Genomic DNA, 23808 nt, shown 5'->3' on the forward strand with positions numbered 1-23808 from the left:
CCTTCATGGGTTCTTGTAGAAAAGATTCTACTTTTATTCATGTTTGGGTTTTTTTAATCATTGCTCTAAGTTCAGCAGCTCATACAATTGTTGTTGTGTGGACGTACATGGCATGTCTTTTCAACTTGAACTAAAGAACTATTTTTTGAAAGTATGTAATTTGATTTGCTAATTCTCTGAAACGACAGAGCCACGAATGTTTCCCTGATACAACCCTCATGGTTTTGATTGATTTATCTGAAAACAGTTCAAATATTCAGGACCTGAGCCATTCTTTCTCACTGCCCTTATAGTCAACAATTTGTTAAGTAAAGTTGTCTTGAAGAGTAAATCAGTCACAAAGACGCCTTAAATTTAGTTAACTTCTAATGTTTATTGTTGTTTTCATCTTTCTGCCTAAAATAAAATAATGACGGTCAACTCACACCTCTGTGACCCTTTATGGAACTGTTTGGGGCTGCACTGTGTTAAATGATGGCAGCCACCGATGTAATAATTCTGTACGCGTGTTTGGCCATTTCTTAGACGGATTCTATTATTGTTCTGCTGCTTTGACCAGGTGATTCCGTACGCGTTTCGCTATTTTTTAGGCTAGAGAGTTATTTACTGTCCTGCGGCCGCAGTGACTCCGGACAGGGCTTGTCCGAGAGCTTGCTGTAGATTCTGGGCGAGTGCTTGACCGGCACAGGACAGGGGGCAGATGGACTGGCAGGCGGTGACCTTGCCCTTGCAGAGGACCTCGTTGAAAGTGTTCTTGTTCTGCTCGTCACACTCTTTGCTCTTGGCCTGGCAGTCGGTGAGGCACTTGGCGTTGCAGGAGCAGGTCTGCCCACAGGAGCCCATGCAGGCGGCCTCGCTAGCAGCGCAGTTGATGAGCGGGTACACGTCTACGCACAGACTGCCAGTGGTCTGGCACAGCAGCTTGCAGCCGTCTCCGCACAGAGCCTCGTTGCCGTTCTGAGCAATGGCCGCTCCGACCAGAAGGGCTGCGCACAAGAAGATGCCTGGGAGGTGGAGGGGAAAGAATAAGATTGTATTTGTACATGATTCACACCCCTGTTGACATGATGCCTGTGCAGGATGGGGGGGGGGGGTAGTTGTAATTATGAATATTTTCCGTCCCTGTCGATTTCAGTGTCAATACAATTTGGATCATTTAAAAAGAGAGCTGCTTTGACCCTGCCAGTCAGTGCCAACCTTGGGAGAGTTAGATGTAATACGTCAGCAGACAGACTGGGATAGGTGTACTCAACTTACCCCCCCCCCATTGGGAATCAAACTTGCATTTTATGTGTGCAATGGCGAACAGCCTAACTGCTACGACCACAGAAATGGGGGGGGGGGGGGGGGTTGTTAGAATGGTGGTATTCTATTTTCTATTATGATGTTGTAATATCTTGCAAGGTAATAATAGACCTGGCCTAGAAGGGTGTCTTATTCCAGTTCAGTGCATAGACCACACAGAATAATCAAAATAACTCTCATAACTGTCAATTGTACAGTAGAATTGAATTTTTATTCCTTTGTCTATCTTGAAAAGTGTGTTAAAAAAATGTGACTGGTACCAAAATTTCACTGAATTTCAGTATTTTGTTCACACAAGACCCATTTTTCTAAAAGAAATGTGTTACAAAATGGTATCTGATACTGTAGTGCCTAATGATAATGTGCAATTTTTTTGTGCTCCTGTTTTGATTTTTGATTTTTAAAAAAAAAATTGTTTGTATTTAGATCTCTTTTTGGGTATATACTGGATAAATGTTTGGGTTTTTTTGCTCTGTTACCAGGTAGCTTTTGTTACATGTAACCTTAATTAGCAGAGCGCATGCTGAAATTAGCACTCAGCAAAAATGACCTATTTTGTTTTTCTTAAACATAGGAAATTGTAGAATTTGCAGAAATCAAACGGCTGAAAATAGAGGCTGTGGGACACACTCTCTGCTTAAATAAGTTACCAGAAAGAAAAAATGGTATCCCTTTGTCCCCAAAATTCAGGTTTTAATCCAGGAAAGCTACTTGAGATGGTGCTGTTGTTACAGCTACTCGTTTTGTTTGGCTTGTGTGTCAATGAGGATCATAGAATGTTCCTTTTTTTTTTTTGGTGAGTGTTTTACGGCGCTCGCAACTGCATACGGTCGTATGAGCATGCGGGACGCACCAATCATTTTCAGTTGGTAGAAAATTTTGAAATTTAAATTTGGGTGGCAGCCGAAGCCTACTCTTATCGATTTTGGACCATCATGTGATCTTTAACATGCGCAACTTGCTCACGAGACCTCCGAGATTTTTCGCCCTTGTCCGAGAAGGCTAGGTGTAGATCTTACCTACCAGAAGATCAGGGGTGTAGCAGAAAGACAGCAGTAAGAAGGAGCCTAGGGGTAGCTGTAGAAAGGCTGCCGAAAGAGACAGGAGCCCAGAGGAGGGGGCAAAAGAGGTGAGGGGTGGGGGCAAAAATTGGAGACGAAAGCAGACGAAAGAACATTGTTAGAGAGCAAGAAAGGAGGTGAAAGGAAACAATTTTAGAGCAGAAAATTTCCGTCGCAACCCAGATTCGAACCCAGGACCTTTGAATGAGAGGCGAACACCTTAACCTCTGGGCCACGAGAGCCCTCTGTTCCTTCTTGACTTATACTAAAGAAACATACTTTTTGTAGCAAAATATATTAAAAAGTACTGCTATCTTTTATGTTGTGCTTTTTTTTTTTCAACATGGATTAGGCCAGTGTTTAGAATTGAGAGACCAGCAGAGAGGAAAAGAGTAACTTGATTCAGAGCATAGCTTATGTCTTCACCTCGTGTTCCATGTTGTGTCCGAGGCACCTACTAAGTGATGTCTTGGTTACTTGTCTATTCTCTCATCTTTTAAAAAAAAAAAACTCATAAATTTTGATTTTCTTAATGTTTCACCACCCCCCGGGGCAGTGCCACTGACTGTAGTGTCTTTAGGCCATTCCCAAAGGAGGGACATTTCTCGTTCAAGCATAGTAGAATTGTAAATGGGCTGACTCGTGTCACGCTCATAACTGTGCCTTATCTACAACAGGGAACTGCTGCTTTTTCTTTCCTGATCCTTACTATTGTCATTTTCCTCTACTTCTTTTGTATGTTTGTCACTCTCTTGTGACCTGCTATTTCCGGGGTGCCTTGATAGTGGAAGCAGATCTTGTGCTGTTGAAGCTAGAGAGGTGAGCAGTGTAAGTCTGATTCCATGTAAAGACTTCTCTATTGACACCCACCCCTTGGCGCTCATATGACCTTATGCAGTTGCGAGCACCGTAAAACCCTCTACTATTTAAAATAAATAAATAAATAATGTTTCACCTCTAACACTTTGTGAAAGATATATAATTGAAATTGTTGAAGACAGCCACCCATTGTCAAGAAAAGTGGCCATCTTAGGCAGAACTTATCAAAATGAAGAAAGCAAACGGTTCCTTTCCGAGGTCCCAACTGGAGGCAGTTGCAGGCTTAGGACTGCCGTGAGGCCCATTAAAATGGAAGGTTTTTTTTTGTCTTTTGAATGTTTCATAGCTGCTGTGAGTGTTAAGTTCCATGAAGTTTATCAGGCGAAGAAGAGAGTGTGCTGTGCAAGGGTAAAACAAGATGAAATTTGTTAGACAAGGAAGACTGAGTGCCATGGTAAAACAAACAAATAGGTTGCCACTACTGAGCGAACTAGCCCCACTTCTGCCGCTAGTTCATGTTGACGTCCATTGTTACCGACTGGGTAGACAGAGCAACTGCTCATATCATTTATGGTATAATATGTGTGGTTAGAGCTGTAGGCAGGACAAATGGATTGTGGCGATTCATAAGCTTTCCTCATCAGCAGGTGAAAAACCTTTTACTACCTATGGGTCAGCTTGGGTAAACAGTGAGAGGGACTTGCACAACACGACTGATTCATTCATTGGAGAGATGAACAATAACGAAAGACAAATGGATTAGATGGCTCTTCAGCAGCGTTAGGGGCTGATATAAATATGATTTATGATAATGTGTCAGGCATCAAGAGATTTGCATGTCCGTCTTAAACGGGTTTTTTTGTTTTCCTTTTGGTTGATAAAATATAGCGGCCACAGTTGCGTTGGACAGATTATGGTTTTACGCAGTGTCTTTATACAGAAAACATTAAATGGAAAGTGGCTCTTCGTACCGATGGCTATCTTATACAGGAGGCTGTCTTGGCAGGTTCGATTGTTTTACCAGATCAGTTAAATGCGCAATGGAAATACTAAAATGCAGTCAAACCTCCTCTAACAGCCGTCTGTGCAAGACAATGACCTGTACAAACGGCCACATCAAACTTCCCCCCTTGCATTTTTTCTATTATATCATAAGGTCATGTCCAAAACATCCGCCTGTCTTAAGACAACCACTTCTCTCCTTGACAATAGGTGAGCATCTTGGAAAATTTCAACTGCATTTTTACAATGATGAAAAAAGCCAGCATGTTACTCAACTCACCAAAGGTGTTCATGTTGACAAGTCAAGTAAGCTGGATTGTCCCACTCTAGTCCTTGCTGGATGAGAAAAACTGTAAATATGCAGGACGGAATGGCAAATGTTGGCTCTATTTATACTATTTGTTCCTCAACCATTTGAGCGGCTGTGCTGTTAAGTTATCTGGGGATGCGGATGAGTTCTTGTTCTAGAAATTGATATTGGGCTGTGGAAAATCAGGTGCGTCCTAATTGGTTTTTATTTTTATGTTTAGTTTGGGGGTTTTTTTAAGCTGTGGGTGAAGCAGTCAGGCAATGGATGGCTGCTTCAGCTCAATTTGTCCCTTTCCACCTCTGCCATTAATTATTCTGAGGGTAAAAATGAGTGTCACATTACAATTAGCATAATTTAATTCGGTTTCGCTCCATTTAGGACTAATCAGCAAAAACTAGCCTTGTTGTTTGCTGTGGTTTGGTGCCACTTGACTGGCTTTCCCCACTGTTTTTAGCAATGTTTGAAACCATCTGAGTCAGCATTTTCATTATGAAGGCTGTTTGGTCACAAAAGTACAGTTGTCGAGGAGAAAAGTGGCCATCTTAGTTAGACAGGTGGCCATCTTAGTTAGACAGGTGGCCATCTTAGTTAGACAGGTGGCCATCTTAGTTAGACAGGTGGCCATCTTACAGTGTCATTATAATGTACAAAATACACAAGGGAGGAAATGAGAAGTGGAAGTTTGTACATGTGAAAGTTTACTTTTTTTTTTGTGCCTTTAATTTTAGTCAAAGATTTTCAGTAAAATGAATGGACATTAAAGGGGTTGGGCCATTTTAAAAAAATTCAATAAAAATTGCCAAACTGGTGGAAAAAAAGCCAGTTTCTTCGATTTCACTATTTTGACAAGCGCCTGGTTTCGCCATGATGCCTCACATTTTAATATATCCCAAATTCCCTGATAACTGTAACCTTTCTCCAGAACACACACTCTGCTTCTGCAGTGTCAGCATAAGAATTATCTCTTCAACTGCAACTGCAACAAAAATAGATGATGGAACAAAAGCAGTTACCATGCATCTGATAATGTCAGTCCATTTGATAGTTGTTGTTCGCTCCTGGTAAAGCCTGGCTAGCCTTTGTAAAGCTGCTGTTGGTTGCAATCTTCTTTTTTTTTTTCGAAATTACGTTCACCTTTTTCAATATAATTCTTCTTACTCTTGTTACAGTTAATGATAATAGTGAAGACGGTAGTCTACAATTTATTTCATAGATAAGTTTTCCTCTTTTCTGAAATCTTCATTGAGGACTTGGGCTAAGTCGTGTCAACTCAAGACATGGTATGAGGATTTGGCGTTTATGTTTTGTTGTGTCTTTGAAAAACATAGGCCTGATTGAATCAGAAAAAAAATATTCTCAAAGTTTAATGTAGTTTATTTAGAGCCCATCAAAAAAACTGACTGAATACAATAGATTATTGACAGTCAAATGTTCAGTTTTCTTCTCCTCCTGGTGTCTTAATTTATGTTGACCCATCCAAGTAGAGACTTCTGTCAGTTCCATTTTCTAAAACATTTGTGCTGGAGGAATTGGGTCGGGGAAGTGCTGAAAGATAGGACTTGGTTTGCAAGTTTTGGATAAGGTTATTGGGGACTATCATGAGACGTACGGCTGTCAGATATTTGATTCAAATAATTATATACCTGTCAGTCTCAAAAACTGACATTTGGATGACTTCTATCTGTTTGGTTCCCAAAGATGGAAGAACTTCACCTAGAATTGAAATTTGAGTCTGAAAAGACTTAATACCAACTTTGAAAAAAGACAACCTCATTGGTGTTTATACTCTCTAAGGCTAGACCAAATATGAAAGAGCCCAGCCCATGCCATGGTGGTTGGTGCTGAAAAAAACAAATTTCTTGAAGAAATGGAGAAAGGATTTTGTTGACACTGAAGATCATCATTCTTTCTCATTCTCATTTCATTTCAGCTTGGAGTGGCCAAGGGTAAAACTAAGATTGAAGATTTGAAGACAAAGATAGAAAATATAATCTCCAAACTTCAAGTGCCAGTGCAAGCCTTTGTCGCTACGCATGAGGGAAAGTACAGAAAGCCATGCGATGGAATGTGGAAAAAGCTGAAACATGAGGTATTGTGTCATTGAGATTTGTTGTTTGTACTCTGTACTTAACCTTAATTTACGACTGCTGTGACTGGTGTCTGTGGTGTAATGATTAGATTCTTCCCCATGCGTGGAAAAGAAATGAGCTCAGTTCCCACTGGTGAAGCTATTATATCAAGTTTCTTTGTTTTTCTGCTTGAGAAAGGCTGGACTTGAGGGCCCGAAGCATCCCTCATCCTAAATTATCTAATTGAGATGTTTGGGGCATAAATCATTAATAACAACCGCCCTGTGACATGTTCTGTGTCTTTTCTTCACAAAGAGTGGGCTTAGTTTTACAAGAAATTAACTTTGTCAGTGTAGGATTAACATCACTTTGTGGGTGGTGGGCGGGTGCTCTGGTGTGGTTTGCTACTTCTTTCCTATCAAACTTTCTTCTTCTTCCTCATTCTCGATGACAGCAGCTAGACAGTCAGTCCGATGTCGCGCACAAACTGTGCAGTTCGCTTCAACTCTGAGAGACTGCCATAGAGCTTTTTCTCAAGGGGAGCCACATTCTGCAAACATCTTTCGTCCTGGTCTATTTTCCTTCTTCTTTGTGTTTTTTACTCTCTTGTAACTCCAATAATGTTCGGTTTTTATGACCTTATTGTGTTGCGATTGCTGTAAAACTCTTACTAAAACTGAAGACATCACTTTTTTTTTCTTTCATCAGGGGAGGAAAATAAGTTGTTACTGACATAAAAGTCATATATTATATAGCCCTGATGTGGTTTAGAGAAGAAAAAAAAAGATTCTCAGAATGATGATTATATGAAAAAAATCAACATGTCAATATGAATATCACTATGAGTGGTAGGAGGAAGTGGTAAAAGGTCCTAATTTTTTACCGTCTCTCTACCTGTTTTTGTTTCACTAGTTTCACTTTTTCCAAACACTGAATGACCGTTGATGTGTCTTTTAACTTTTGTGGATTAGATGGAACTGTAACTCTTGAAGAAAAGAAACTGTTTCTACCAAAATTTTCGCTTTGAAAAAGAAAAATCAGAATTGTTCATAGAATGAAATCTGTCATTTTTATTCTTTGTGAACATATTAGCTTTCTTTTTAACCAGGTGTGTGTGTGCATAATGATTAACTGATCTAAAAATGTGTTTTTTATTTCTGACAGTACAATGGTGGTGTCAACTTAGACCTTTCATCTAGTCTCTATGTTGGAGGTGAGTGTTCATTGTACGAGTGCATGTAGTAGTAATAGCTATTTTTAGACAATAGTAGTCTGAAGTTGGTAATATTTTGAGCTATAATGTAACTTGTGTTTACTGGCTTTTGTCACTTGATTATCTGGTGTTATGCTATGAGATGGGTTGGGTGGGGGGAGGGGGTTTTTTTTTTGGGGGGGGGGGGTGATCTTTCAAAGGATGTATTTATGTACAGTAGAAAGAAAAATTTGTTAATTGTGTCATGACGCTGTGGAATCCAGGCGCTCGTCAATTTTTGGGCGTACGGAGTTATCGGTATAATCTTAATGCTTGTCTATTTGTCTTTCTTTCTGTGAAAAAAATACCAATCTGTCTTGAATAGAAGTCGAGATATTTGTGATTGAAGGAGGTGAGGGTAACCTGTTTTCTGAAGTAATATTTGCGAGAAAATGGCCGCCAAAGTTTGGTAACTTCTATAGCTTGAGAGTCCTTGGAAACTGAAAATTTACATATTCTGTGCCTTTAATCAACATTTTAAAGTAAAATCACATTGAAATGTACTTATATATGTGTCACAAAGCGATGGAATCTGGCGCTTGTCAATTTTTCGGCATATGGAGTTACTGGTATCATCTTAAAGCTTGTTCATTTGTCTTGCTTTCTGTGTTCTGTCTTCAATAGAATTCAAGATTTTTGCAGGTGAAGGAGTTGGGGATCGACTGGTTTCAGTGGTAAAAATATTGAGAAAATGGCCGCCAAAATTTGGTGACTTCCAAAGCCTTAGAGTCCTTGGAAACTGAACATTTGCTTTTTTTGTGCCTTTAATCAATGATTTTCTGTAAAATCCACACAAAAATGTGTTTTTAAAATGACATAAAAAGTAATGAGCCAAAAGAAAATTGGCCAAAAGCATTGGCCGTGTGCCGAAAAAAATGCCGATTTCTTAGATTTCGTTATTTTGACGAGCGCCTGATTTCACCATGATGACTCGCATATGGACATAAAAAGTGCTGAGCAAAAAAACAAAATTTCGACAAAAATTGCCAAACTGGAAGAAAAATGCCTATTTCTTAGATTTCATTATTTTGATGAGCGCCTGATTATACCATGATGCCTCACAATTGTGATGTTATCTGAATTATGGTCTGTTGGCTTCCCAGAATTCCTTATATGCCCAAATGATCATGAAGTGGAAAATGAAAAATTAGTTCGAAACCTCCTCTGCAGAAGAGGGCACAGTTGTCCTTTGTTTTTCTCTTATCAAATGTCTATGACCTCCACTTTTTAGTCTGATTTTTTATTGATTCTTTAGGCTCTGTAAGAAAACTCAAAAGAATACCTTTCTCCTTGGCTAAATGGAATCGCTCAGCAAAATGGTATGCACCAGTCCAGACTAGAATTGGTTGCGTCCTGCATTTGCAAATTCAGGCATAATTCTTCCAAATAGTGAGATATCTTTTGTCATGACATTGTTGTGGAAAGGTCAAAGTGTACTGGATTTTCATTCCGTTTTCAAGTCCGCAGGAACTTTACCTATAACGCTCCTTGCTTTCGTTCAATACAAAAGTGTTTTACTCCTGTATTCCTCTATTGACAGACGCGGCTGGCAGACCAAAGGATTGGGCTCCGAAGAAAAAGAAAGATTTCTCCCTCAGCGATCGCCTTGTGAGTGTCTCTCGGTTTGTTATATAAATATTGTAGTGACATCATAATGAGTTTGTGGCTGCTTTTAGATGAAATCAGCTCCATTATCGCATTATCAGGTTGTGGGGGGCGGTTAGGGTTTAATCCCCTGCAAGGGTCAGACTGTAGTGAAAAGATCCATTATTTGGAAAGATTAATGTCTACACTTTGCCCGCGTTTAACCTTATCAAGGCTTGGCTTTTCATTTAGATTTAACACTTGTACTTATCACATGTTTTGGATAGAAGGAAATCCACATTTTTACCACTAATTTCATGTTCTTCTTTTTAAGATTTAATCATCCTTGACGGTGGTATACAAATTAGGAAAAATGTTAAAGAGAAGTACTCTGCAAATTAGGAAATTTGTCAAAAAGAAATAAATGCATTTGGTACCTCACACTCACATGCTGTTAATCCCTCCTCTCCCTTCTCTCCTCCTTCACAACCTCCTCCCCCTCTCTCAGTTTGCAATCAACGTTGGCCTGAAGTTCCACACCCCAGAAGAATTTTTCCTTGGCCAGAAGGAAGCGCCATACACAATGCCTGTCTTTGACCCGGTGAGGCTTGACAGTTTTTCATACTTCACCATCGACAGGCACATAGAAGATTAAAAACTCTAAACAATGAACAGCTCTTTCTGAGCTGGATTTCTGAGAAATACGGAGTCAATACAGATTGAATAAAAGTCTATAATTAAAGTACTGTCAAATTTTCCAAGGCAGCCACCCATTGTTGAGGAGATAAAGAGGTTTTCTTAGACAGGTGGGTGTCTTGGACATTGTCATTATTATATAGAAAATTGAGATTACATTTCTCATGCTTTTGAGTCCTCAAGAAAAAAGTATATATGCTTGTGCACAATCCATATATCTCCAACTTTAACGCTTACAGTACCGTCGGCGAATTAAGTCGCCAGGCCGTAGTATGTGCTCATTACCGCCGACTCGACCGGGCACACTAAACGTATTAAAACAACTGACGGACCCGCTGCACTGAAATAAATACCAAAGAAAGTCACCCTATTTGATAGCTGAGTGGTTGATGAAACTCTGAATTTTTAAAGCATGTTATTTAGGCAGCAAAGGGGGGGGAACGGGGTTTAGTTTTTTAAAATTCTTCAATGGCTTCAGCGTTGTAAACTGGTGCGGTACTTAAGGGTTTTTCCCTATATCATCCTTCAGTACTGTAGGGCCTAAGAATTAAAAGATGATGGGATGAGAGGGGTTGTTTGGTAGATATCAATACCCGGAATACTTTTATCATATTCTATTATAAATTATCGTTTCGTTATGTTCACATCTGTCTTTGTATTTTTATTTTGTGTGGTTGACTACAGAGAAAGCTCAGATCTGATGTAGAGGCCGTACCCCAAGGATGTGATCTTGACTCTAAGAGTAAAGAGGTTTGTGAAATTTGCTCTGCATCAAATAGCTATACATCAAATACCTGATGTATTATTTTTATTTTAAAATATTGAAAAGAAACAGAAGGAGTATAAGATCCTGAGTTTCAAAGTACAAGAACTCTGATATTTTCTCTCTCCCTCCCCCCCCCTCTTAAACCTTCTTTACTTTCCCTGTTTTTTCCATCTGTGTCGTACTTTTTTCCTGCACTAAATGACCATTATTTTTATCGATGTGCTTCTCTTTACTTTCTTGAAAGACTTTCAAACCTACAAGAACTGTGTGGATGGAGGGGGGGGGGGGTAATTTGTTCATTTTTTTCATAGTTATTTTATAATATTTCTGTGAACAAGTCAACTTACAACTTTCTCTGCTTTCAACCCATGGCAACAACTGTTCCATTGATTCAAATAATAGTTTAATGACATACACATCAATGATAATTGTCTCATTAGTAAGCTCGAGAAGGTTAAATAATTACTAATTGTATACCTGTATGGTCAGTGTTTATTTCAAATGGAAATTTTATGTCCCATAGTCACTGGTTCTTGATGCTTACAACATTTTATGCTAATTCACAACATTTTATGCTAATTCATATTAATTAATATCTGAAATGTCATATGTTCTGAATTGTGTTTGTTTCTACCAGCTGACTTCTCATCTCAAAATTGATGTGCGTAGCAAGTTGTTTTTGACAGTCTATAAGAATAACCTTTTTAATTACTCTATATTCTTCTGTTATCACTATCCTACTTGTATGGGCTAAGCTTTTTGGAATTTTTTCATCTTTCAACCATAATTTTATCGTTGAAAGATGTAAAGAAAACGAGAAGTTATTTGATTATCCATTGAATTAAAGTCAATGGTAAACAATTTCAAAGGGCTTTTCTGGGGCACTGTATTTTTTGAGTGGGGGTATTGGTCACTTTTAAATTTTCAAAACTGAATTATTGTTGTAGCTATAGGAAAATCTGAAAATTGTGCTGGCATTACTTAATTTATTCAGCGTCGGCTATCCCCACAGCATCTGATGACATTTTCCCATATTTTTATCTCCAGATAATCCTTCTTGTGGGATTCCCTGCAAGTGAGTTCCTCAGTGCTTTCTTGTCTGTTTCTGTCTGATTTATTTAAATCATATCATGAAATTATTGTTGGGGGGGGGGGGGGTGGCTGATTTTTTTCTCATCATTCATTTGTACGTTCATAAGTGTACAATGTACAAACATAACAAGGAAAGAATGATCCACCAAGTTTCACCATCAGTGGCTTTATGGTTGTCATGGATTCTGTGCTTTCTTTCACTTTTAGAAAATTGTGAATGGAAAAGCTGATGTCTTACCATTTAGAACTTACAAATGTGATGCATTGTGTGGAAGAATGTTGAAAAAAATACTTTGAATTTTATAGAACAATTTTTAAGGATCTTAAATTCATTTGTCTGTTATTGTTTTGTTTTGAATAAAATGAGTTTTTCACAAAGTTTCAATATTTAAGTTGTATTTTATCAAGGTATTGAAAGGGTATATATATATACATGAAATTTTACAGTGATTTTTGTGTGGTATTTTTCACAGTGTGCGTATGATAAGCCTGAATGCATTTCTTTTTGCAAAAACGTTTTTATAAGACTTATGTAGAAAATGGGAAGAACATATCATATCAAACAGATGGAAATTGCCTAGAACAAGAAGGATGAGTAAGGTCATCCGGGAACAGAACACATTCAGCACAAATTTGTCTCCAGAAAGTTCTTCAAATGTTTTCCAGAATGGGATTTATCAAGCATTTAATGAAAAGTGTGCCTTCTTCAAAAATGAATTGCTTTTATGTTATTCAAGAATGGTAATATACTACTCTTTTGTGTTTTCTTTAAATAGCAACTTGTTCATAGTAGTTTAGCTCAGGGTGAGCATCTTTTGAGAATGTGTGAGAGTATGTGTGTATTATGGGCACATGCTTGTGGGAAAACAGCAAACTAGTGTATACCCCCGGGGCAGTGCCACTGACTGAAGTGTCTTTAGGCCATTCCCAAAGGGGGGACATTTCTCTTTCAAGCATAGTAGAATTGTAAATGGGCTGACTCATTTCACACTCATAACTGTGCCTGATCTACAACAGGGAACTGCTGCTTTTTCTTTCCTGATCCTTACTATGGTCATTTTCCTCTACTTCTTTTGTATGTTTGTCACTCTTGTGACCTGCTATTTTGGGGTGCCTTGATAGTCGAAACAGAACTTGTGCGGTTGAAGCTAGAGATGTGAGCAGTCTAAGTCTGATTCCCTGTAAAGACTTCTCTGTTGACACTCACCCCTTGGCGCTCATATGACCTTATGCAGTTGCGAGCGCCGTAAAAACCCTCTACCATAAAAAAACAAAAAAACTAGTGTATGTCTTATCTAATGTTATATTTTCTTATTCTAACTCTTTATCTCCGTGCCGGGGGGGGGGGGGGGGGGTGTACCCTCTGTTGTGGACCCCTTCTTTGGTACTTAATCTGAAAATGACGAAAACATCACTAATTGGGTCATTGAATCAAAACCAGTAAACCTATTTTGATAGTTCTTCTTCTAATGAATCAACTCCCAATAAAAGAGATCAGTTTTTGGCAATTGCCGAAAAGTAATTTGATGCCGAAGTCGTTTTAAAGGAATGCGCACAGCGGTTCCAACCGCGAGCCTCTGGGAGCGGCTTGCCAGAGATAGAAAGTTAATGTAATTTAAAACTATCTTGTTTTTGTGTTGTTTTTAACTTTCTTTTTCTTTTTCTTCAGGTGGCAAGTCTCATTTTGCATCACATATTCTCAAACCTAAGGGTTATGAATGTGTGAATAGGGTGAGTTTGTCTTAAGTAAAATGACATCATTAAATAATCTTGTCATCCTGGCTTTGCAGCTCTGTTGATGTGAACTTTATTGCTGTGTCTTTCTAGATGTTTCAGAAATTACTTTAGAAGCCGTTTCATAGGGTTTTTTCTTTCAGTAAGGTGAATAATAGTGTGTGCACGACCGTATGTAAGCAACAACGCTTGGGCCTCTCATTGGCTACTCTGTTCTTTTCAGATTAGTATTTGTACTTGTCAGATTTTACCAACCATGTTCGGTATCTTATTTTTGGAAATAACTTGCCTTAATATCAAGGTTAAGTATGAAAAATCTCCTTTCTTTCGAAATAAAAAATTGATGCTTTCAAATAAGAATTATTACTGTACAGTTTAATGGGTTTCTTCTTTTACTGTAGTCGAACAAAAATGTAAAGCACGTTGCATGCTATTTTTCTTGTTCTATTGTTATCCCTGCGTATTCATTTCCTTTTGTTTGTTTGTTTTAACTGTCTGTTTTGTTTCTCTTTTGCTATTTCCACTCTGAAGGACACTTTGGGTACTTGGCAAAAGTGTGTGAAGAAGGCAAAGGAGTCTCTTGTGCACAGCAAGGTTGTCGTTGAGAACACAAATCTGACAAAGGAAGAAAGAGCCAGGTCAGTTTTATTCATCTTTAAGCGCCAGGTCTGATATGGACATAAGCGATCATAGTTCTGGAATTTTTTTTGTTTTTGCACAGATGCTCTACAAAAGAAATCGTTATCAACTAGTATTTTTCTTTTCTGATCACCCACTTGTTTAAGTTCTCTAAATAAGTTATTCTTTGTCTGTCTCAAAGAAAACCCTTCTCATTCCACTGGGATTTCTTTCAGCGGCAAATTCGGCTCTGTACGGCCCTTAGAGCCTTCTATTACTTCTACTTCTTTATAAATTTCCATTTTTTTCTATTAAATTTTGAGATTTTGGAAAGTACACATTTTTTTGTTCTTGTCTTCATTTGTGTTACGACATGGTGGAATCGGACGCTCCTCAATTTTTGGTATAGAGTTATTGGTACCATTATAAAGGTTGCTCATTTGTGTTGCTTATAATAAAAAATTACCCATCTAACTTGAACAGAAGTCAAGATATTTAGATTTGAAGGAGGTGGGGTTGCCTGATTTAAGAGGTAAAATTAGCAAGAAAATGGCCACCAAAGTCTGGTGCCTTACATTGCTTGAGAGACCTTACTTGGAAGCAAATAATGTACATTTTTTGTAGCGTTTTATCAATTTTTTAAAATTGAAATCTTCACCGAAATGTGTTTTTCAATAGATATATAAACGGTGTTGTACCAAAAAAACAAAATATGGGCTGATTTATCAATGTCGTGCTCATACTGTACCGGAACAACATACGGGGAAGTGCTGCTTTTTCTTTCCTCAGCTTTACTATCGGCCTTTTTCCTCTACTTCTTTTGTATGTTTGTCACTCTCTTGTGAACTGCTATTTCCGGGGTGCCTTGATAGTCAAAGCAGGCTTTGTGCTGTTGAGGCTAGAGAGGTGAGCAGAGTAAGCTTGATTCCCCGTTTAGACTTCTCTGTTGACATCCACCCCTTGGCGCTTATATGACCTTATGCTGTTGCTTTTTCTTGACATTAGATGGCCATCTTGCACAATTTTAACTATATATATATAATATATATGTGTGTGTCATGACGCGGTGGAATCAGGCGCTCGTCAATTTTTGGGCATGTGGAGTTGTTGGTATCATCTTAAAACTTGTTCAGCTGTCTTGTTATCGGTGAAAAAAATACCCATCTATCTTGAATAGAAGTCAAGATATTTGAGATTGAAGAAGGTGGGGTCGCCTGGTTTCAAAAGTAAACTTAGTGAGAAAATGGCGGCCAAAGTTTGGTTATTTCTATAGTCTTGATAGTCCGTGGAAACTGAAAACTTACATTTTTGGGACATTTAGTATTTAGTCAACGTTTTCCAGGAAAGTCCACCCAGAAATGTGTTCTTAATTGGACAACAATAGTGTTAAGCCAAAAAACTAAAGTTCTATAAAAATTGGCAAACTGTCTGGAAAATGCCTGTTTCTTCAATTGCATTATTTTGACGAGCGCCTGATTTCACCTCGCTGCTTATATACTATATATTAGTGCATCTCCCCAGTTCAATACTTACAAGTTTCATATTTGTATGTGACTGGGGCAAGACTGTAGACCTGGGTATGCTCAGTATACATAGTTTTGATAGATTTGTGAAACTACTATTTATTTATGTATTCAATCTGTTTTATCTCTTTAGTGGGTGGTTGGCGGGTGCTTTGGTGTGGTTTGCTTCTTCTTTCCTATCAAACATCTATCGTCCTTATCTCCCCTTCTTCTTTTTTTATGTTTGTTACTCTCTTGTAACACCTCTAATCTTCTGGCGCTCATATGACCTTATGCAGTTGCGAGCGCCGTAAAACCTCTACTCGTACCTAAATCTGTTTTAGTGGATTTGATGGAGATAGAACTGTACAGAGGCAATTACAGTAAAGTTCAATTCCCGATTTTGAAAAGTTTGACCTAGTTTGTAACGTCCAGGGCCTGTTGATGGCGTCAGTGGCCTAGGGGTTAGGCTCTCAGACTCGCAACCGTAAGTCGTGGGTTCAGATCCGGCCAGGAGCCCAACGTTATGTCCTCGGGAAAGGCACTTTACGCAAATTTTCCTCTCTTCACCCAGGTGGGAATGGGTACCCAGCTATAGAACGTGAAAGATCTTGTCAATTTGTTAGTGTTTGAGCGCTTAATCAGCTGCTTGCACTGTATGCTTCCCAGGAAGCGGAGGATGTTTCTGAGTGTTCTATTTGCCTGCTGGGTAATAATATAGGGTAAAGCGCTTATAGAGCTTGCTGACGAGTGGGGATATGCACTATACAAATGCTATTTATTATTATTATTATTATTAATAACATCAGGTATGCAGATGACTCAGTTTTAATAGCAAGCTCAGAAAAAGACCTTCAATTGCTTCTAGATACTGTTGTAACAGAAAATGAATGTAAAGAAAACAGAATGCATAGATAGTGATATCCAAAAAAGCAGCGAATCCTAGTTGTATTAAGTTGTAATCTCATTAGCAAAGGTGAAAAGATCAAACAAGTCAAACAGTTTAAATTTCTAGGATATGTGATAACATCTGATGCCAAATGTTCCACTTCCACAGAAATAGAACGGAGAATTACAATGGCTAAGGCTAGTTTCAATAAAAATGAGCCCAATCCTGAAAAATAAAAACATCTCAATGAACACCAAAATGAAAGTTCTGAAATGCTATGTTTGGTCAACCCTTCTATATGGCTGTGAATGCTGGACAATCACTAAAGAGAGTGAAAATAAAATAGAAACAACAGAAATGTGGTTTCTTGGGAGACTTCTAAGAGTATCGTGGAAGGAAAAGAAACCAAAAGAGGTAGTTCTTGATGAAGCCCACGTGGGACATTCAATGTTAAAAACAATCAGGAAACGACAAATGCAGTTTTTGGGACACCTGAATAGACATAAGGGTCTTGAACATCTAGCTCTCACTGGCAAAATTGAGGGCAAACGAGGCAGGGGTAGGCCCAGAACAACATACTTAGGGAACCTAAACTAATGGGTAACAGGGAAAGATCAGGGAAACATAGCTTTTTTTGAGAGCGTCAGAGCAAAGGAATGAATGGAGAACCATGATCGTCGACGTCTGTCACAGATCTGGTACTGGATGATGATTATTATTATTATTATTATTATAGTTATGTCTTATAGAAACAGGAAACGGAGCACTGTGATTGTTATGATGCACAAAGATGTTGGGGGCTAAAATGTACTTTTACCACAGAGATTCATGTGCGGAGCTCTGGTGTGGTTTGCTCCTTCTTTCTTATCAAACGTCTATCGTCCTGATCTCTCCTACTTTTTTGTGCTTGTTGCTTTCTTGTAACACCTCTGGTCTTCGGCACTTATATGAACTTATTGTGTTGTAAGTGCCGTAAACTCTTTCTAAAAAAGCTAAAGAGACATGTGTATGAAATGTGAGTGTGGCAGCTCCATCGTACAAGGAAAATGTAAGTAGTTTAGTTTTTTTTTCAAAATTGTGGCAGAAATTCATTGCATATATTTCATTGGTGACGAACATTCATTTCCTTTCAGATACGTAGAGCTTGCCAAAGATGCACATGTTCCATGTCGATGTTTCTTGTTTACCACAACCATAGAACACTGTCGTCACAATGAAAGGGTTAGTCTTATGCTTATAACTGTAATGATAAAACTAATAATTTTTTATGAATTGCTACTTTCTGTGACTTGATGTTGACTTGTATCTAACTGTTGTTTTCTTATTTTTGTTGATTCTTTGTGATTTTATTTTGCTTGTGTATTGATTAATTTTTGGCTGCCGGTATTTTCACGACATGACGGGGGAAAAATCTATGTGCGTTTTCGCAACCTGTTTTTCTCTTTGGACCAATCAGTAAACAGCTGGGTCATGCCAGGGGTAAGACTCTCTGCCCTCTGCTGACCATGCTTCTCTCTCTCTCTCTCTCTCAGTTTCCCCCCCCTCCTCTCTCTCTCTCTCTCTCAATAAGAATGGCGGATGCAAATCCCTATCTCTTCGAAGCAGGGCGAATTTTTAAATCGTATTGTGAGTTTGAGGAAGAATTTCAGAAGTGTTACGGTACAAAGTATGTTTTCAGCAAAAAATCCTCGAAATCAGTCACCACCAAGAACAACAACCAGACAAGTTGAAACACTACGCGGCGGAGTGGCAGTAGTTCTAAGTTCAACCAGTTTTTGATTTGTAAACATTAATATGAAAGCTACGACAGCATAGACCCATCAAAGACACTGCACTAGGTCTTGATTTTTACAGTTCCTTATATGGTAGTATATTTTATTTATAACACCAATTTAGAGGGTTGAAATCATATACAGATCGACATTTTCATTCAAGGTTAGATCTTGAGTCTTCCTTACTTAGTTAGATCTAGGCCTACCCCTTACTCTTAGAAACCCCTCGAGCTCTCTCTGGCTAAGTGGCGAACGATTGCTGGCGATGGTTAGACCTAGAATCTAGGCCTACTCAAGCCTACTGTGACATGGATCTAGTTCTTCCAGTGCATTAAAAAAAATTACATGTCAATGTTCTTGTACTTGTGAAAAAGGCCCTTCTTCAAGAATCGTGAAAGTAGGTTTACTCTCGACGCCCATCACAAATCCGGTAGTTTTGACGCCTTAATCGGAATGGCTACCGAAAAAATTTTTATTTTAGCTGCTAATACCAATAGGCCTAGACTTCTGCTGTAAGAGCCGGTATGTCTTCGACATGTCGTGAAAATGCACGTAAAATTTTTTTTCCACAACAGGTCGTCAAAAGGCGCAATTTCTTTTCCACGAAAAAGACCGGCTGCCTTAGTTTTTTAAAGAAAAAAAATGTCATGTCTGAAAACACTGCTCCAAAAAGTTCACTTTATTGAAAAATGGGTATTCAGTTTTTAAAATTTCCTAGACTAACAAAGTGGAAATTTTTTTTAAATTTATGTTTGTTCAATCAAATGCTCAAATTACAGTCTCCATGCATGGTGATTTAAGGTGAAAGTGGCATGTGCAGTATTATTTCTGTTGTCCATCTTTATTTTAACAATTATTAATTAAGAAGCAGTTAAGATAAGATAACATACTACTTTGTTGACCTGTGGGAAGTTTTTCTTAGCATTCAGGAATGGTAAAAAAAACACATGTAGAAGTAGAAATGATACATAGAATTTAAGTTGTATTTTCCTTTCATGAAAGAAGTCCAATATGACAAGGGAAAAAAAAAGCTGGCAACAATAGGTTACCTCGTATAAGATTTTTCTCTCAAACCACATGCAAGAATTGATCATAGATTTATTTAAAATTTATTTAGATTCTCCTAGAGCTTTGTACGCATCTGATTTGATTCTTTCTTTCAATTTTACTTTATAGTAATCTTTTCTTTGTCCTGTCCACAGTTTAGACAGCTCATTGACAAGTCTCATGCCAAGATTAATGAGATGATCTTCCACCAAATAAAGTAATTTTTGTCTCGTCCTTATCTTTTTTTGTTGTAAGGTTGCAAGATATTATTGAAAGGACTTAGCATTTTATTAAGTTTTTATTTGTGTTATAGATTTGAAAAGCACTTCCTGAGATAATATTTCTATTATAAGCATATATATATAACAGTTGGGTTTTTTAATTGCTCTGTAAATGATGCACACTTTCTGTGTTAAACAGTGGCTGGTTTTTAACCACTAATAAAAATGTGAGATTTTGCTTGTATTTTGTTCTTACCATTCTGAAACAAAAACACGTTTACTTTTGAACTTTTTTTTTCAGGAACAAGTACCAAGAACCAAGTATGAATGAAGGTTTCTCCAAGATTGTCAATATCAACTTTGTCCCCAAGTTTTCTTCGACGTCTCTGGAAGCACAGTACAAGAAATTTTTATTAGAGAAATAACCATACTATTTACTCGTTTACTGCCAAATTTCTCACATCATTTGATAGTAAGAATCATGAGTCAGCCTTTTTTGTGGATCAACTAAGACTTCACTCCTCAATTTGATGAGTAATAATTTCCCTGACGCTGTACATTATGTTAACCCTTTCAGCCCCAGCCATTTTTGTGCACTCCCTAACCCCAGTCCCAGCCAATACAGTAGTATTTCAGAAAAAGAGGCATTATTTCTAAAAAGTGATGTAGTATCTTTGTAATGTAGCTTTGATAATAACATATACCAATTTTTTAAGATAAATGAACAAGTAATAAGAAAATTAAAGTTTAATCAAGTTCGCTAATTTCGAAAAATGTGCGAATTCGGTACCAGAATACGCTCTTGGGACGGAGGGAGGTACAAGCGCTGCTGAAAATATACACGCTTGGGGCTGGAAGGGTGAAAAGAGAATGAGGAAAAAAGTAAGGTACTATATATACACTTGCCTGCAATACAAACAATTGTTCCCAACAATGAGGTCCAATAGTATACCCCCTTATTATACATACGCCATAAAGCCAGGATCGGGCCCAACAAACGAGATGTGATTGTTATGACCTGCTGATTTAATAAAATATTTAGATATATTATAATACATTATGGCTTCTAGATAGGAAGTTTGATCACCTCCCTCAGCAATCTCACATATTTATTCGGTTTCAATGCTCCAACTGTTCTCAAAGTGAAAACACTTATTCAATGCCTGACTAGTACCATAGAACATGACTATACTGGCCCTGCAGAAAATTGCATTTTTTTCAATAGAAAAATTGCAAGGTAAACTGCCTAAAAATTGCTAAAAATTGCAACCTTACCGTGTGGGCTTAAAATTTTTAGTTTAAAAAAGATGACAATTTGAGTACCGGTAGCATAAAAGCAAAACAGCCTTTTTAAAAAAAGATCTAGAAGTGTAGTATGAGGCGTAGTCTTTTTTTTTTTTAAATGATGGGAGATTCAAACGACCTCTAAATGCAAAATTAGCTGATGCCCCAATCAATTCAGATCATATTCTATTTTTCTCTTGATACTTTCGATACACCGGTAATCTGTATTTAGATCTATTTCAGATATTTTCTTTTTTCAAACTAGTATGGATTTGTTTTAACTCTAGGTCAAGTCCTTAAATACAGCAAATTTTTTTTCTACATTTAATAGTAATAATAATGTAGATCATTTCTATAGCGACCACTCCCGTGGGAACGCAGCTTAAGGCGTTTTACATATATTTTATTAAGGGAGTGTCTACATACACGGTAACCGGGCACCTAGCCTCGGAGGCTACGTACACGGTAACCGGGCAGTTCAGAACTCAAAGTTCGGTTTTTGTTATCCGGTGTTACCTTCAACCCCAGCCCTCCCCCGACTGTACCTTTAAAAAAAATCAATAAACCCCCCTCTCCGGAGCCCTATACTTCGCAGCACACAGACTGAATGAACTTTAGTGACCCCAACCTGTACTCACAATGTGATGCGAAAGCACAGGTTCACTTACCGTTCACGATGGCGAGACCGACAAGACGTTTGTACATGTACGACTTTCTTTTTTTTTTCAACAAGTGACAGCACAGGACAAATATTGATTTATTTTCATTCCAGTTACCGTGTACGTAGATACCTAGACTAGGTGCCCGGTTACCGTGTATGTAGACGCAGGCATCATGTTCGAACAATATTCATGTGCGCGCACGCACACACACACACACACACACACACACCTACACCTTACACGTGCACACACATGCACACTACACACACGCACACACCTACTGTCTGATCACACGCGCACGCATACACTTACACACATTAGATCTCTATGTCTCAGTTTGTGTTGTAATGATGTATCCCAGCCTAAATTTCTGATTAAAGCTTTTTGGAGTACGCACAGTAGACTAGAGCTGGGCCGAAACCATGATTTACGTAGGCCTATCGGCTCTGTACTCGCACCATTTCGAATTAAAAATTCTGTTGAAATTAAAGCGTTGATGTTATTTTGCCTAAAATTTCAAGAAATTGCAAAAAATTGCGGCTTTATTGCGGAACTCGACGAAAAACGTGGGCGCCAGTGCGGCCACAAGACCGCGATTTCCTGGGGGGCCAGGCTATAGTGGTACCCTTTTCTTTTTGTATATATGTAAACTCAATTACCTCTGCTCGGGTACAACAGGGCAAGGAAAATAAAATAAATACGAACTTGGATATAGTGGGAGAGATAGAGCGAGTTCTAGCTGGGGAGGGAAGGGGGTTGGGGGGCTGTAGGAGGGCTCCAAACAGGCAGTCAGCGGTCCGGCATTGTGATGGGCCAGTCCTGTGATGAATAAGGTGGGGCAGGCGGCAGAGAGAGATGGTGCGGAGAGAGGCATTACGTGAGCCACTCCAAAAGTGATGTGCCGTAGCATCACCTAGGAACTATTTTGTCCAAAGTGCCTCTTTAGGCTGCTTAAGTACACATCAGATTAAATAGTTCTGAGGTGGCGATAGGCCTAACCTTGTAAGAAATAGGCTTAGGCCAACAAGTAAGAGAAGAGGAGAGCATTGAATTGCGATCGTTGATGCTCGGGCATACGCACGCATCCACTTCACCAATTCTACAGTGGTGGTAGGCCTACCGGTATGATAGACAGCACAAGCAACAAGACCGTGGAAAAGATGGCTTCCAACAAGAACAAATGGAAATGCTTCTCACTTGAATTAATCAACGAAGTTTACAAGAAAAGGAAGACTAATCAAAAGCGCACATTTTTATTGGTATGGGAGGGAGGTAATCATGTGAATTTTTTGACATTTTTCAATAACTCCCCTTTGCATTCCTATTACAGGATTTTGCCTACAGCAGGATTTTTCTGCTGGAACCAAACGTCCCGCTATAGCCATGTTCCACTGTACTTGATTTTATGCCTGTTGAGCCCCCATGTTGAGCATGTCAGATATTCACAATTCACTCTGTGTTAAATATATGCATTTCCTACCCAATTGGGCTCATTTTGGATTCCAAGTAGTCAAACACACCTTACACAACCCCCCCTTCTTGATTTTGTTTTTCACCTGCCTGCTTTGACAAATGATTGACACACAAGTTATGATACTGCTATCTCTGAATTTTGCTCACATTAATGATAAGTAACTACCTGAATGTTTATGTTTCTGAGTGAAAAGTATACAAAATCATTGCATGAGCAAACTTGACAACTTTTTCTCCATAGGGCGGCAGGGCTGCCCATCGGTATGAAATTAGTGGCGTCATTACGATTTTTGTTCAGTTTTACAAATACATTATTGTAGGACCCCTGATTCTGATTTTTTTATAGATTATTTGCCGTTCCGCTATCCCAACCCAACCCCACCCTCCCACAATCAGACCATGGCAGTCTATGTCTACTCACTGCGTCACTAGCAGCTTCTTGCACCTTCTGTGCACAGAGTCCATTGTAGTTGTCCAGAGTTGCTTTGCCCTTAGAAAAACATTATTTGCGCCAAAGCCAGAGAAAGCATACATTAGTAATCGGTTACTAGTAATCGACTACGCCCACCACTAAGATCTAGGACTGGTGACATGTACTGTTGGTTGCTTTTGTTTTAACAAGAGTCTAGTAGACAGCCAGTAACTAACCC

General features: G+C 38.6%; 2 protein-coding genes across 2 annotated transcripts in view; one reads left to right on the forward strand and one right to left on the reverse strand.

The window, feature by feature from the left end:
• LOC101849105 (bifunctional polynucleotide phosphatase/kinase) overlaps positions 1-20380 on the forward strand; it is a 31306-nt gene extending 10926 nt beyond the window's left edge. Inside the window, exons 6-16 of the mRNA XM_005090495.3 lie at positions 6428-6586; positions 7731-7779; positions 9359-9426; positions 9911-10003; positions 10783-10848; positions 11912-11939; positions 13626-13687; positions 14222-14328; positions 17833-17920; positions 19674-19735; positions 20041-20380. Coding sequence (XP_005090552.1) covers positions 6428-6586; positions 7731-7779; positions 9359-9426; positions 9911-10003; positions 10783-10848; positions 11912-11939; positions 13626-13687; positions 14222-14328; positions 17833-17920; positions 19674-19735; positions 20041-20164 — 906 coding nt within the window. The 3' untranslated portion in view covers positions 20165-20380. The remainder of the gene's footprint in view (positions 1-6427; positions 6587-7730; positions 7780-9358; positions 9427-9910; positions 10004-10782; positions 10849-11911; positions 11940-13625; positions 13688-14221; positions 14329-17832; positions 17921-19673; positions 19736-20040) is intronic.
• Positions 354-4711, reverse strand: LOC106012667. Its single transcript, XM_013086291.2, has 2 exons — positions 4468-4711; positions 354-1004 (listed from the first exon to the last, which is right to left on the reverse strand). The coding sequence occupies exons 1-2, from the start codon at positions 4478-4480 to the stop codon at positions 604-606; spliced, it is 414 nt and encodes a 137-aa protein (XP_012941745.1). The 5' UTR covers positions 4481-4711; the 3' UTR covers positions 354-603.
• Positions 20381-23808: the final 3428 nt, after the last annotated feature.

This window comes from Aplysia californica, unplaced genomic scaffold, assembly GCF_000002075.1.
Source record: "Aplysia californica isolate F4 #8 unplaced genomic scaffold, AplCal3.0 scaffold00018, whole genome shotgun sequence".
NCBI lineage: Eukaryota > Metazoa > Mollusca > Gastropoda > Aplysiida > Aplysiidae > Aplysia > Aplysia californica.